Here is a 15,527-nt window from a genome sequence, read left to right as displayed (position 1 = left end):
CAGCCGTCACCCCCTAACAGTGGGGAAGGCCTCTGGGGGGAGTAAGGGCTCAGTTTCTCACACAGGGTGGCTGGACCCACAGCAGCTTCAGTGCCCACATCCCCCGCTGGACCCACAGCAGCTGCCTGGAGGGCATGGAGGAGGTGGGCTTGGACCAGACCAGCCAGAGATGGAAGGAATCATGAGATGAGTTGCCTCCCCTGTCCCGGGCCCGCTCCCCTGCACCTTCCAGCCCCTGGCCCCTGCCCGCTCCCCTGCACCTTCCAGCCCCTGGCCCCTGCCCGTTCCCCTGCACCTTCCAGCCCCTGGCCCCTGCCCGCTCCCCTGCACCTTCCAGCCCCTGGCCCCTGCCTGCTCCTCTGTACCTTCCAACCGACAGTGCTGAGACTTAGCGGTTCCATTCAGTCTCTTTGAAGGTGTCCTGTGACCCATGAGCAAGCATAGAGATTTCCTTTTTGAGGAGCCACGACCAACTCAGCAATGTGCCTTATTGCAGATTTACTTTCTCGTCTTCCCCATGCCGTTCAGTCCCTTTGGCCTCACCCCTGCTTGTCTGGGAACCACCTCCTAATAAACAACAGGATGTCACTTTGCCTTAGGCTCTGTTTTCTAAGAAACCCAGACTCAGACACTTGGCCTTTTTCTTTTTCAATTCATTTGCTTGACCAGGAAAGAGCTGAGCTCTTTTTTGATTGGGGTTCCCACCATTTGGGCCAGGAGTGAACACCTGGTCCGAGGTGAACTGCTATACAGGCTGGTGCTTGACCTGCTTGTGAGGGTCTCTCCCTGAACAGAGATGAGCTGATTCAAACATCTCTCCTCTCTCAGCTAATTAAAATTTAACAAAGAGCGGGGTATTCAGTGGACAGTGGCTGGTGGACAAAGAAATTATGGACCAACTACCCTGTTGAGCGGTGCGTAAAAAGTGAAGTGTGCGTGTGTGTGTGTGTGTGTGTGTGTGTGAGAGAGAGAGTGAGAGAGAGAGAGAGAGAGAGAGAGAGAGAGGCTGATTGATTTTGATTTTTTAGGCCCAACTTCATTTCTTCATGAGGCTGCAGGTTTCTCTGCTCCTAGCTTCCCATCTCTTTTCCAAGAATGTCCCTTTTCACTTGCACGAATTTCTGATCAGTCTGAATTTAGTCCCTTTGTAAGTAAGCTGCTTTTCCTATCTGGATGATTTTGTGACATTTTACTTATCTTTGTAGTTCAAAACACTTTCTGGGGTACGTCTGATTACGAGTTTCCTCGTACAAGATTCCCCGGAGATGTGGTGTACTCTCCCCAGCGGCACCCTCCGATGCGCTCCCCTCCGGGGCCCAGAAACTCTATGTTTCGTGATGACTCTGACGGTGACTCCCATCCATGCTGACCGGGCTGTTCCCGTGGGGACGATGTTCCCGAAGCACCATCACAGGACAGCCCGTCTGACAGCATACTGACGGCCTGGCCTCTGTCTCACCTCGTCTCTCCTCTGCCCCTCCCCGTGTTTTCAAATGGAGCGTGATCGAGAAGGCAATACGGAGAGACCGTCTGCAGGTTGAACGACATGAGCGATACACAGGATGTCTTGACCTACCGCAAATATTGGATACAGCCCTGCCGGAAAGCAGCGTTTGTCATTCTGAGGTTTGAGCTTTCGGTCTGTTTTGAAAGGTTTCTAGTGCTTTGGCGGGTGATCGGAGGAACCTTCCGCAGAGCTTAAAGGTAATCCTGTGCTGGGAAGCTGCATTATTTCCTCATTTCTCCACCTACAAAGACCCTGGACCAAGGGATATACTTTCATGTATTTGACAAAACCACAGAGAGAAACAAATTGAATTTAACCTTGAAAGTCAATACGTGGGTCGCAGTTGAGACACAACTAACAGCAGGATGAGACAGGCCAGAGCAATAAAGCCAAGACCGGTGGTATGGACAGATTAGACGCTGGGGCATGATGGGAGACATGCGGTCAGGCGGCATCAGGAAGTGCGAAGTCCAGGTGGGGGAACAGGATTCAAGATCCTGGAGATAAGGGGGCAACGAGAAAAAGCAGTAGTGCCAATGAGGAAGAAAAAAGGCAGTACCAATAAGGAAGGATGGGTAGGCAGCTCAAAGTTGAAGCAGACAAGACAGTGCAGAGAGTCCAGGTAAAGGGAAAGGTAGGGGAGAAGCAGGTTCAAGCAGGCAGGACATGCCATCAGAGCCAGGGCGATGAACCTGGGCACCCGTGGTGGACAGGGTGAGGACTTCTGCAGCCATAGACCAGGTAGGAAACAGGGTCAGAATCCAGGCTGAAAGGATTCACAGCCAGAGGTCCAAAGACCATGCCAGAAAATAAGTAACAAGGTGAGAGCCTAGCCTCGGCGAGGGGTCTGACAGCAAGTTTCACCCTGACACTGGACACGAATCTTGGGCATCTTACACAGCAGGAACTCCACCTGCGTTCCTGGCCCGGACTGTAGATGAGAGTTTCCAAGGGGAGACGACAAGCCTAGCACGTGTCCAAGAGGGTGGGGGGCGTGAACCACATTTCCCTTCAAACAGATGAGCAATTCCTCAGTTAATGGGTAAAACCCAAAGGGTTCTCATCCCCTGCTCTTAATTCAGTCATCAGACTCATCATTCTCTTCTCCCTAGCTAGGAATCTCAATCTCTCTGACAGGCACCAGATGAGACAGATAGATGAGGCATCTAGATTGGAAAGGAAGAAGTAAAACCATACCTGTCTGAAGATAATATAACCTTATAGATAGAAAATCCAAAGTGGTCCACACACATGTTTTTGGGTTTTTTTTTTACAGCTAATAAACAAGTTCAGCAAGGTTTCAGGATAGGAGATAATTATACTCCCCCTCAAACTGTATTTGTACATACTAAAAATGAGCAACCCGAAAATGCAATTAAGAAAAACAATTCTATGTATAATAGCATTAAAAACAGCTAGGAATAAATTAAACCAAGGAGGTGAAAGACCTGTATACGGAGAACCACAAAACATCACTGAAGTGGTAGCTCTCTCCCTCAGCTTAGGAAAGACATAAGCATGGGAAGCTTATGCCCCCTTGGGAAGGGGCCATGGGAACTTTCTCCACTTCTCTACTTCCTTCTAGAACTGTAGTTCTCATGCCGTGGGTGCACCCACAGGGAGCTTGTTGAAAATGCTGATTTAGGGCCTGACCCTAATATCTGACTCAGTGTCTGAAGGGTAGGCTTGGACTCTGTTCTCAATGGTGCCTGGGGTGACATTCTCGCCTGGTTGTCCAACCTGAGGCCAAAGTAAAGCCCCCCCCTTCCCTCTCTGCATCTTCTTACGGGGTGAGGTGGGGAGGGTCACTCTCACGAGGTCAGTGAAGTGCGCCTTGCCTGGCTGCCTGAGCAGTATCTGGAGATGTTACCCCGGATGTACAAGGGAATGGTCAAGAGCGAAACTGGCTAAAAGGGGGCTGAGGGCACTGGAGGCTTTCAGAGAGTAAGAAGGGCTCTTTTGCTGAAGAGAAAGCTCTGGGCCTACAGCTGTTCCCAAGTGCCATGCTGGTCAAGTAGCATTTTGACCCCGGGTCCTGAGCAGGCAGGCGTGGTCAGACGTTAGTGAACAGCGCAGCTTTGGGCAAGTCACTTTACCTCCATTTTTCTCCTGCATAAATGCGAGGATCTCCGCGGTCTCTCCCAAGTGGACTGAAAAGCTATAACCATCTGTTTGCTCATGGGCAAAGGCCTTTGTAAGGGGGCCTCGCGGGCTTCTCCAACCACTTCTCCTTTCCCTGGACTAAAAATGTATGTACCTCGGGCCCTCTGCCCAGCCCCCTGCGCAGCCCGGTGGGGCCCCCCGACTCCCCAACCTGAAGGCAGGCAGGCATGAGGTAATGCAAGCAGGGAGCTGGGCGGAGGCCGGCACAGATGGTCCCGGGCATGGGGGGAGGCCGCCCTCGGCTCTGGACAGAATTAAAACCTGACGACCTATCTGATGGAATTACCCCGAAGAAAGGAAATTTGTCTTTTAAGAACAAGCGAGAGGCTGATGACTGAAGTCCCAAAGAATTCTGTGGTTGAACCTTTTTTTTTGTTGTTTGTTTTCTGGCACAATCTGTCTCTGTTTCTGAGCCGAGGGCCATGGTCCCCGTGACAAAGGCCTCTTTCTTACGACAGTTCAGCAGCTCCAACCCAGGAGGGGGGCAGCCCTGCCTCTCCCATGGGCCAGCGTCTGAGGGCAGGCGGCCGCTGAAAAAAGGAGAGAGCCACTGCTTTTCTCCGATTTGGTCCAAACTGAACTGAGAGAGACTTGGGGCGGGGTGGGGGGGGTGTGGAGAACATAAAACCTTCACTTCTTCCTGAAATAAAAAACAAAACCCACCAAATGGGTGAGGCGGGGGAATAAAATGCATCAAGATGGAAAAGAATATGGATTAAAGTGATGCTCAGGGCTTAGTGTCCACTGTGGGGGGCTGAAGAAAGCCAAGTGGGGGTGGGAGGAGGCTGGGAGACCCTGTGTATGAGCTTCCTGTGGCCACTGTAACAAAGTACCATGAATTGGGTTAAACAACAGAGATTTATCCTCACGGTTCTGGAAGCTAGAAGTCCAAAATAAAGCAGTTGGCGGGGCTGAGCTCCCTGCAAAGTCTCCGGGGAAGGATCCTTCTTTACCTCCAGTTTCTGGGGGCTGCTGGCCACTTTTAGCATCTCTTGGCCTGTCTCCAATCTCTACCTGTCATTCCACGGAGGGAGCGTCCCTCTGTGTGTCCCCGTGCTCTCACACAGCATTCTCCTCTGCATGTATCTTTAAACGGACACCAGTCACCTGGATTTAGGTCCCTCCCTAATCCAGTATGGCCAGATCTTAACTGATTATATCTGTAAAGCCCCTATTGTCAAGTAAGGTGACATTCACAGGTACTGGGCACTAGGATGTCAACGTGCCTTTCTGGGGGACATAATTTGACCACATGTTTCTTCTAAAAACCTGGGGCTCCCACTCAGCCAACTACCACTTCTTATCCTGGAGCCTATAGCCCAGGAAACTCTTGCCCTGGAATTCTACCCTCCCCGTGATCTGGCCCGTCCGTCCATCCGTCTGCTTCCCGGGAGGTGAGGTCACAGCAATGCTGCCCAGATCACCTCCACACCGACTCTGGAGCGTCCCCTTCCTGCCCTCTGCACCTTGCTGCGTGGAAGCACCCAGCGAGGGTAGCGTCTGCATGTTCTTTAACATGAATACTTGCTTCCAGGGAGACTGGCTGGAAAGTCTGTCTTTCACTGGGAGTTTTTATATTCCTCTATTTCCCAACCCGCCCAATGAGACACAAAATTTTAGGAACACATCTGACAATAGGATCAGAACTCCCACAGCCAGGGCACACCTACAGCTGAGCTGACCCCATTTCCTACGGCACTCTGGGGGGCAGTTTACCAGCCTCTCTGGTCACAGCAGACACGTAAGCTCAGGAGGCAGGAGAGGGCATCCGTCAAAGGCACAGGCCCAGGGCCGGGGTTCAGATCCTGCCTCCACCCCTTACTGCTTGTGTGCCCCTGGCTGTGTTCGACATCTGTAAAACAAGGGTGCTCATTCCTCCGTCACTGGGGGGGAGGGCTTTGAGGATTAGCTAATGCACATGAGCCAATGAGCACAGAATCAGCATAGGGAAAGCACTCAGTAAATGCTGGCTTTTGAGATGTCCTGTGGTTGCTAGAGGCAGGGGTGTGGTGGGAGAGCCAGGCAGAAGTGGCTAATTCACGGGCATCAGACGGACCTCTCTCAAACTGTGACTCTGCCACTTGCCATGCGCACGACCCCAGGGAAGGTGCCCTGGCTCGGTACCCTCATCTCCACATGGGGATAGCAGGGGCCAAAGTGAGGCATGGAAACAGCTTGTGACAACAGCTGTCCCTGCTGGTCCGACACGGAGCACCCCGGCTGCCTCTCTTAGCTCGCCAGGCAAAATGCTGCGAAGTGAAGGCCATGCCTGAGCTCCCTCAGGGGGACTTGAGCCCCCTCCGTGGTCCGCTCTGCAAAACACAGCTGCTTTCTGCCTTCAGTTGCTTGTCACAAGCTGTGAGGGAGGGAGGACAGGGCAGTGACAGGGACGGAGGAGAGAAAAACACGTGCCATCTCCAGCGCTGGGACAGCCACAGAGGAACCACGCTCCTGTGCGCGAGTGAAGAGCTTGGCAGGATCCGCGCCTCCCCCGGGGCCTGCTTCAGGATAAACAGAATGCGCGTTGTGTAGGGAGCTGTCCCCTGTGCCAAGATGTCCAACCTTGTCGCCAGGGACTTGGCTGGGGGTGGCTGGGGGCAGCGTGGCAGAGGAGGGGGCTGCAGCATAAACAGCCCCTTGTGTGGCTGTCAGGGGAGAAGCTGGTGCCCGGCAGACAGAGGAGGGCAGCCTGGTACCTCCCTCCTCGTTACGAGAGGGTAACTTGTGTGGCCACATCGGAGGGGCCTGAAAGTGAGTCTGGGGAACCGGGGAGGGGCAGGCAAGAGGGAGGCAGCCCATGCCGTCTGGAGGGGCTTCCCACTGTAAACTCATCTGCAGGACTGCCGGCCGTTACCGCCCCAGTGCAGAGCAGACAGTGCACAGCCCGGTCCTGGTTTGCACAGACAGAGAACAGGAGAGGCAGCCCAGGCTCCGCTCCAGGTGAGGGTGCGGGATGAAGAAAGCATAAACCACTCCATGACAGTGGGGACATTCACCGAGCAGACCTGGAGCAAGGGCCATGCTGGGGCACAGCAGCAACATCAGCCTGGGGAGGCCAAGGGGGAGATGGAGGAAAGTCCGCTAAGATGCAGAGCACAGAGCCCAACACACAGGAGATCGGAAGCAATGTGAGGTCCGGCCACGTGCGTCTAGCACCTGGGCCTCCGCTCTGAAACACCACCTACGTGCTACATGGCCTTCCTGTACGCCAGGCACACTGTTCCAGGTGCTTTGCGTATAAAACTCAGTTAATTCTCAGAACAATTTGTTCAGGCAGATACTATTATTATTCTCATTTTGCAGATTAGGAAAGAAAAGAACCATCCAGGGAAACAGCCAGGAAGTCGCAGACAAGACGAGAACCCAGGCAGTCTAGCTCCAGAATCCACGCTCTTAAACACCACAACACCACATTCACAAAGGGTCTGCAACAAAGACGACTCAGGGGCAAGTGAGCCCCCACGCTGCTAGGCTTTCTCACGGAGCTTCTCCTGCAGCCTGGCCAGACGAATCACCTCACAGGCCTTCGGCCGTCCCAGTCAAGAGCCAGGTCGTTGGCCGGGACTCTGCTCTTCTCCCTGCTAGCTGTGGGGCTGCGGACAAAGCCCCTCTCGGTGCCTCAGTTTTCTTGCCTGCACAATAGGGCTGCTCGTGGGTGGGACCTCCCATGTGCAGATTCCGTGAGAGAAGGGAGGTGAAGGGCGACGCAGGGCCACACTCAGCAAGCGCTGGGTGAGTTGCCTGTAGTTAGAACGCCCGTCCTCCCTGCAGTGCAAGGCCGGGACGCGGGCGAGTGGCCCCGAGAAAGCCCCTTGCAGTGACGATGTTTGGGGAATTGACTTTTCAAGGTCAAAATAAAGTCTTGGTCTAATCTGGTTCCCTTTATTTCGGCATATAAGGTAACTTTTTAAAGCTTCCTTTCTCAAAAAGCTAATAGAGCTACCATACGACTCAACAACTCCACCCGTAGGTATGTCCCCAAGAGAAATGAAAACTCACGTCTGCCCCGAACCCTGCACGCAAGTGCCCGTGGCAGCAGTATTTGTAACAGCCGAGCTGCGCAAACACCCCACATGCCCATCAACAAGTAAATGGATTTACAAACTGTGGTCCGTCCACACGGTGGGCCCGGTAACATCTCTGTGGAGTGATGGATGGACAGAAGGATGGACAGATGCGTTTATGACTTGATTACCTGTTGCCTAAAGTTGCCCGTGAGAAACCGCTTCATTTTACTTAGTCCAGCTTCGCCCAGGTGTCTGGCAAGCTTTAGGCCCTCTCTCTTCCAGGAATGATAAATAAGTAACATTACTTTAAAAATGTCTTCACAAAAACAAATGTGTCTCCCCTAAAATGACAAACTTCTTATTGATTTGGGGTGTGCTGAAGTTAGGACTCTAGACACCTGTACTTTCCTCTCCTGGCAGAAACAATCGAAGGGGTAGAGGAGCGTGGCTTCCTGCCCTTTCACCGGTCACTTCATATTGCTCCTTCCTCTCTGCGTAGGGTCAGTAAGAGCTACCTTGTTACTGTGTGACACAGGAAAATAAATGAGATGGTTATGGAAATGTGTTAAGTGCTGAGCTCAATGAAGAAGGCAACATTGGGGTCAAAAGAGTGGGAGGGTGGAGGCGCCACTATTTTGAAAACATACAGAGCATTTTTATAAACTTGTATATCTACGTACATGGTCCCTACCTTCTGCAGGAGCCGCACACTGTCTCAGATATCAGCACCTCTCCATCGCCTTCTGCACCCTACCTTGGTCATTTTTGTACCACCTACCAAGCTATGAAGTAGAACTACCACATGGTGGCGCTGTCTGCCAGCCACTGCCTGCCTGCCAACACTTCCAGTTCCACTGTCTCTTAATAATTCAAGCTCAGGCTATCATTGTGTGGGAGGACTGGAAAGAGAAATGTAAGAGGAGCTGCCTACAGACTACTTTCGAATTCCAGGCAAAGTAGTTTGATGGGTTCAAGAGAAGGGCTTGTTTGCATACAGTAAAATTGAGAGCTCAATCTGCTATTGCAAATAAACAACAGCACAAGAATTTACTTCCAATTCTACTGAAGTGAAATGAAGGGCGGGAGGGGGCGTGGGAGAAGGAGAGTGTGTGTTATTCTGCAGTGGAAGGCGGGGGAGTGCTTGGACCAGGTGTGAAAGTATTTCCTCCCCTAGGCACCCTCCTGTCTTCACACTGGGGCTCCACTTCTCAGGCTAAAGACCACTCTCTGGGGGGACCAGGCTGGGCTCTGGCTTCCATGGGGAAGGGTGAGACCCAATGCAGAGGGCAGGGAGAAGGGTGAAGAGTGGCAGTCTTGAAGAAGGGAGTCTCCCCAGAACTTCCCAGAAGTTTAAGTACTGGTCCCTGTTGCAGGGAGGCCTGGGGGCACCCTCAGAGCCCTTGGCGATGTGCAGGCAGCTTGCTCCCCAAACCACGCCTGAGTGAACTGGAATGAAGTCATTGTTTCAGCTCTAACGCCACCCCCACCCCCACAACACCCAGGTCTCCTCTCCAACCTCTCTGCACTTAGCCTGCAATCCTGTTTTCAAAGACATCCTGGAACCAAAGCAGGGGTCCACGTGGACTTGCAGATGCACTGATATGATAGGTCTTACACATATAGACACACCAGTCACTGGCCTGTGCTAACCAGGAAACTGTGTCTACTGCTGTCTTCATGGCTAAACAAACAGCTGCTTAGTTGACTGATGGCTGCTGTCTTAAATGACGGTTAATGTATCAACATACATGTTGGTTTTTAAGCCAGGCAAAAGGATGTATCTGACTGATGTTTTACTCTTGGGTCTAGGAGGCAAACGTATACTTTACAATTTATTTTAATGTCCCCACATGTAACTTATGAGCTATCTGGGTCCAAATGCAGGCTAATGTACCCAGGATCCTTTGTGGCGTGTCCGGTGTTGGACAGCTGGAAGCTGGTCGGGCCCTCAGCAGGGAACACCCCAGGTGTAGGGTGGGGATGTGCTTTGTGGATTATCCATGGTACACGGGGAGGTTTGCAGCTAGTCCCTCTGTGACACGCAAGCCTGTTCCAGGATGGGCAGGGTGTGTCCGTGGGTGACAAACGCCTTCCAATGTGTGCCTTATTAAAGCTTCAACAGGAAGTAGTACAGGAAACCAAATGTTCAGGCATAAATAACTCTGCCCTCCCTGCTGGTGTGAATTATGCCCGCCACTCAGTTAACTGAGAGCTGAGGACGTGTTTCCTTTCTGGAAAACATGTTCTCTGGAGGTAGTGACACTTCAGAAAGGAAAAGCACTGAAGCGGCCAAACTCCCCAAAGACATGTGGTCTGAAGAATTTCTTTGTAGTGGAACCAAAAGAAATTGTGAGAGCCCAGATCAGAAAGAAGAAAGCTGTGTTTCCCTTGAACTACAGGCTGCTCTTTGCTGGCTGATATTCTTCAGCATTCAGGGGAGGTGGAATTGTGAATGAATGACCCTAAGCAAGCTATCTAATGAGAAAGGAAGGAGGCGTGAGTGGAAGAGAATGTTGGACAGGGCTCCAGAAAGGTGGTGAAGTAACAGCATCTGAACACAAGATGGCAGCACCCATACACACATTACGTGCGAGGGGCCCACCTGTCCTCTTTCTGGGCAGGGAAACAAGTGGGAACTGAAGACAGAGCTGTTCTAGAACATTTACTTTTTCCTTTTTCTCTTTTCTTGTGAGGGGTTGTGATGTCACAGGCGAGACAACGAAGTTCCTGCTTCCAGATGTTTAAGAAACAGAGGGAAGTCATAAAAAATAAGCGTTGGTGTCAGGGCATTTGATGATGAACCTGAACTAAATCTATGGGCTGTGTCCACTGAACTAGGGGTCTCCATGCTTTTTCTGTAAAGAGCCAGCTGGTAAATATTGTCAGCTTTCAGCCTTATGATTCTGTGGCAACCACACAACTCAACCACTGCTGCCCACCAGAGGCTGCAGACAGCACGGAAGCTTATGGGTGTGGCTGTGTTCTAGGAGAACTTCATTTACCGAAATGGGTGTTGGGCTAACTCTGGCCCCTGGACCACAGGCGGCTGACCCCTAAATTAAATGAACAGGACAATCTATCTGGCTCCGCCAGCTTGGTCCACGTGGACCCCAGACACCTGCTGGGTAACTCTTTTCCCAAATCCAGGCAAATCCGTTTTTCCTCCCCTCTCAGCCACTCCCACACAGCACCATAAGATTACCTATGTCTCCTGGATGCCTGAACTTGAATTCTCCCTTCTGCACAGCAAGTGCTGTCTGTTGGTTCTGCATTTGAAACCTCTTCCTGCCACCAGGCCTTCCTCGTTCCCACCACTGTTCACATCCCTGTCTTCCTGCAGCAGCTAGAACACACAGCTGCGGGTGGTCAGCCAACCAGTCCCACTACTGAGTTTTTCACACTGGAACATCTACTCCCCCCCCCCTCCAATCATTCCACACGAGTCAGGTTAGTGCTTCAATCATCTCTCGGGCTTTGTCATTTTCTGCATCAGCACCATCACCGTGGCCAACCCATCATCTGCCTTCCCTTCCACAATGCACCTGGGAACTACCTCGGTGACATGTCTATGCACCAGCCCTGAAAAGGCCTTAGGATCTACCCTGCTCACTGCATTACCTGCTCTTGTCATCTCCACCCACCCAAGCGGACTGACCCCACACTCAGATGAAATACGCCCACTCTGTGATGATGAGGGAAGAGCGTGCCCTCCGTCCACTGGTTTCGTAGACAATTTAGTTTGTATGCTGCCCTTGGAGCTCATGGTGTGCCAATCTCCTGGTCTCACGGACGGGTTCAGCCATGCACTAACAAATTATTTGGGCTACTTTGTGTCACCGACTTTCAATGAGGTCTGAACAGTAGTGATTTGGAGCTATTCTGGCCTGTGTGGCTCTAATCAATTTAAAAACAGGCATATGTGTGCTTGAAAGGAAGGAAAGCTTCCCAGTTGCTGGGTTGGGGTTCTATCTATGTCCATTAAACACATTTTGTAAATTTTTTATGTTTTATCAGTGTCAGAGACAGGAAAGGTGCTCACCCACCATGATGGAGGTTTTGCCTGGTTTCCCCTGCAATTCTGACAGCTCGGCTTAAGCAGTGTGACACTTGCGTTGCTAGGTGCACACAAGTGCAGGGCCGCTGCATCCTCCTGGCGCAGTGTTTCCCTCGTCATTAAGGATTGGCCTTTATTCCTTACATGGCTTTCCACCTCCATGTCTGTTTGTCTGGTACTGAAATGGAAATCCTGCTTCCTTGGATCAGCTTTCACCTTGGATCCTTTTCCATTCCCCTATTTTTAACCCTTCCATGTCGTGTTTGAGGTGTGCCACTTCATAATTCCACAGAACTGGAATTTTAAAAAGCGAAACTTCTCTTTTAAAAGATGTGTTTAATCATCTGATGACTTTGTTTCTCTGCCCCTCCCCCAAACAATTAGTCTGCCCTCCTCTCTTTTCTTCCTCCGGCCCTCCCTCTGACCCCCTGGTCCCCATCCTCCTGCTAACCCAGGTCTGTAGCTTGGGCTCAAGCCAAGAAATATAACCATTCCTGTCGGGGGGCTGTTCTGTATTTTATCAGTCAAGAGTAAGATCACAGGCATTCGGAAAGGAAGACCCCAAACCATGCATGAGACGTGGATCCGTAAGTGACGACAATGGGCTGAAGGGTAGGGCCTGCTAGAGGGGGAGATCTCTTTGCTTCTCTGCAGCCTGGGTTTCAGGGAGCCCCTCCCCCACCCCAGGACACTCTGGACAGAGCTACGCTGATGCCACAGGCTGCAACGGGGGGTGGAACATGGGGACATGAAAAGCTACCAGTGATGCTGCTGAGCAGAGGCCTTTGCGAGGCTGACAATGTAGAGGCCCACGGCCTCAGCCCACTCCCCATTCCACAGTCCTGAGGGTTATGTAACTCAGGAAGAGGCAAGGGGAGGCAGAGCTGGGCTGGAAAGGCTTTTGCTCTACTTTCTTTGGAAACAGTCGTAATGATTGGCAGAAAGTGCAGGTGACAGAATAGAGGGACATCTGAGTTGACATCTTGATGTTACGGGGGATGTGGTGCCACCAGAAAGCCAGGCCTGAGAGCGCAATCCCGGGGGACAGGCCTTCCGTAGTGTGTATGGTCCCCGTGCTCTGGGAGGACCTGGCCTTCAAGTGTGGACGGGGTCGGCTCCTCTCATCTCCTCATCCCCCTGGATGCTGCCCCACTCTGCAGCTTCTCATGTTCTCACCGAAGCCACGATCAAGATGGCTGTGCCGAGGGACAAAGAGCCTCTTTTCCCACCTGACGCCTAGTGTTGGAAACACAGCCCACAGGGCACTGTGAGTCAGAACTGGCCCTCGACTGTGGCGACATTTCTTACATTTTAAAGGCCCCTCCCCACCTCCTGTCTCATCCGATTTTCTCCACAGGCATCAGGTTAATGGGCGATGCTGGCCTGGTGATGGAGGGAGGAAATGCCGTGGGAGTCTGACAGGTGAGAATAAGAAGGGGAAATTTCAACCCAGAACATGCCAGCGCACACGCATGTTTGCAGCTTCATGGGGCGGACATGTCCCTTAACACGTGGCACTGGCATTCAGTGACTGGAAGTGATACACACTGACCACACAGGGGCCTCACATCAGCCGAGGGAATCCACGCAATGAGGTGATGAAGCACAAGGAGGCCCCACGCAGGTCCAGTGCCCAGGAAGGATGGAGTGGGGTTTCATGAGAAATTATTGACCACCATGGTCAATAGACACAAGGTTGATTACTGCGGGGGGGGGAGGGGCCCGGGAGGGGTGCCTTAGAGAGAGAATAAAGGGTATTTGGAGAACGCACCAGTCAGAAGGCAAGGGAATAAGCCAGAAGCGGGTGTCAGAAACTGGTAGCCCTGGGCCACGGCTTTGACCTGAATCATGTTTTTGAAACAACTGAGTTCCAGTGCCGTCAGATCGTGCGTGGGCTGTCTATGTGAGGTTCACCTCTGTCCTCACAGCACCCAACTGTCTCCACCTGTTGTCTCCACATTTCTGTGACCCCTTTGTCCCCAGAAGGCATCTGAGTTCGTCACACTTGGATGGAAGGCTCAGCCCTGGCCCCTTCAGCCTGGAGGCTGCAGTGTCCACGGTTTTGTGGGCACAGGTGGACTCAGTCGAGCTCATCCCTACGAAGGCTAAAGGGTACATGCCCTTCGGGGTTCCCAGTAGACACTGGCCATATCGAGGCCCTGTTTATTTCAAGGGAGGGAGAAGTGAGGAAGATTGACAAGGCCTGGTGACCGTCTCAGGAAGATGAGGGAAACGAGGAGTGGAGGGTGACAGTGAGCTTGGCTTTGTCAACCGGGTACAGGGTGGTGATGGGGCACCCTGGGGGAGGGGCAGGCTTTGCGCCACAGCAGACCGCGACACTAGCTCGGCTTTGGAAATTCTCAGTGTGGAGGTCCTGTGGGACGTCCGAGTATCTGAAAGGAGTAAGTTTAGAAGAAAAATCTGGGCTGAAGATGAACTTGGGCACCCCCAGCAAATAGGCGGAAAATATAAAGTCACAGGAATGACGAGAACTCCTCGGGGAGGGGGATGAAGTGGGGGGAATGGAGACCCCATAGAGAGGTCTTTGGGCAGCATCACCGTTTCCGAAAGGGCCGTAGGATGAGAAGCCCCCAGAAGAGTCTTCAAGGAAGCAGGGTGAGCGGGCGGGGCAGCCAGGAGAGGCTGGAGTCAAGACAGAGAAGAGGGCGGGGCCCTGGGGCACCACTGCAGCCTGTAGGTGTTTCTGCCTTTAGTTGTTGTTTTGTGTGGGAGTGGGGGAGTTACACTGGTTGATAAAATTGTCTAGGTTTCAAGTGTACACTTCTGATACGTCATCTGTAATTGCATTGTGCGTTTACCACCCAAGGTCAAGTCTCCTTCCAACGCCATATATTTGACCCCTTTCACCCTTTACTACCCCCCTCCGTCTTTACACATTTAAAGAGTTTAGACAACAGCATGCAATGACGTCCACGCTGTGTTTTCAGGGTGGTTACCCCTTAGAGAGCACAGACCTGCTCGTTTGATGGAGCGCCTCTCTCAGGTGAGCCTCCCCTGACCTCCGCCCCACCTTCGCCAGTCTTGGCCCTGTGCGGCTCGGGGTGCTCATCCGGGTCATGAGCATTTCCAGAGCACCGAGGGGTGCAGGACCCTGTGCTAGGGCAGCAGGCGCTGGCTTACCTGGCGCTCTCAAAGGTGGCGGATGCCGTCTTTTCCACAGCTCCAAATCCAACTCCGACAGCAAGCCCCTCTGAAACACACATGCAAGAAAGCATGGCGGGTTAGGAATCATTTCCCAGTGATGCGCATCGCCACCGCTGTGTGAGGTGAGGTTGCAGCAGACTGCTAGTAACAGGAACTCCAGGGCTCAGCAGGCTAGGGGTCTCCACAGGCTGGGGACCAAATCTCACTCACTGCCTTTAAAATTTTTTTTTAATTATTTATTTATCCGTTATTTTTTTAATTGTAATTTAAAAATTTTTTGACTGCTTATTGTTGTATGGCTTGCAAGCCACGAACAATTTTCATACTTTTAAGTAGCTGAAAAAAACAAAGAAAGACTATTTCATGACCTGTAAAAATTATATAATTTTAGTGTGCATAAATAAAGTTTTATTGGCACACAGCCACGCTCACTTGTTGAGCCATTTGTGGCTGGTTCTGTGTAGCTGTAAGAGAGACCGTATGGACCAAGAACCTGAAGTATTTACCATGTGGCTCTTCACAGAAAGAGTTTGATGACCCCTGACCTAAACATATAGGGTTTTATCAGCTCACAAGCAAGAAGTCCAAGGTTGATACAGTGGCCCAATGATGTCATTGCAGACATGGGACA

General features: G+C 51.9%; 1 protein-coding gene across 2 annotated transcripts in view; it reads right to left on the bottom strand.

Annotated features, from left to right (window-relative positions):
- The window catches only part of SLC39A11 (solute carrier family 39 member 11), a 253,919-nt gene that overhangs the window by 35,474 nt on the left and 202,918 nt on the right, over window positions 1-15,527 (bottom strand). For both annotated transcript variants that reach the window (XM_045182203.2, XM_024573427.3), the window contains exon 7: window positions 14,873-14,942. In XM_045182203.2, coding sequence (XP_045038138.2) covers window positions 14,873-14,942 — 70 coding nt within the window. The remainder of the gene's footprint in view (window positions 1-14,872; window positions 14,943-15,527) is intronic.

Source organism: Desmodus rotundus, chromosome 9 (genome assembly GCF_022682495.2).
Source record: "Desmodus rotundus isolate HL8 chromosome 9, HLdesRot8A.1, whole genome shotgun sequence".
Classification (NCBI taxonomy): Eukaryota; Metazoa; Chordata; class Mammalia; order Chiroptera; family Phyllostomidae; genus Desmodus; species Desmodus rotundus.
Note: the sequence above shows the minus strand (reverse complement) of the source record. Positions and strands in the feature narration are given on the sequence as shown.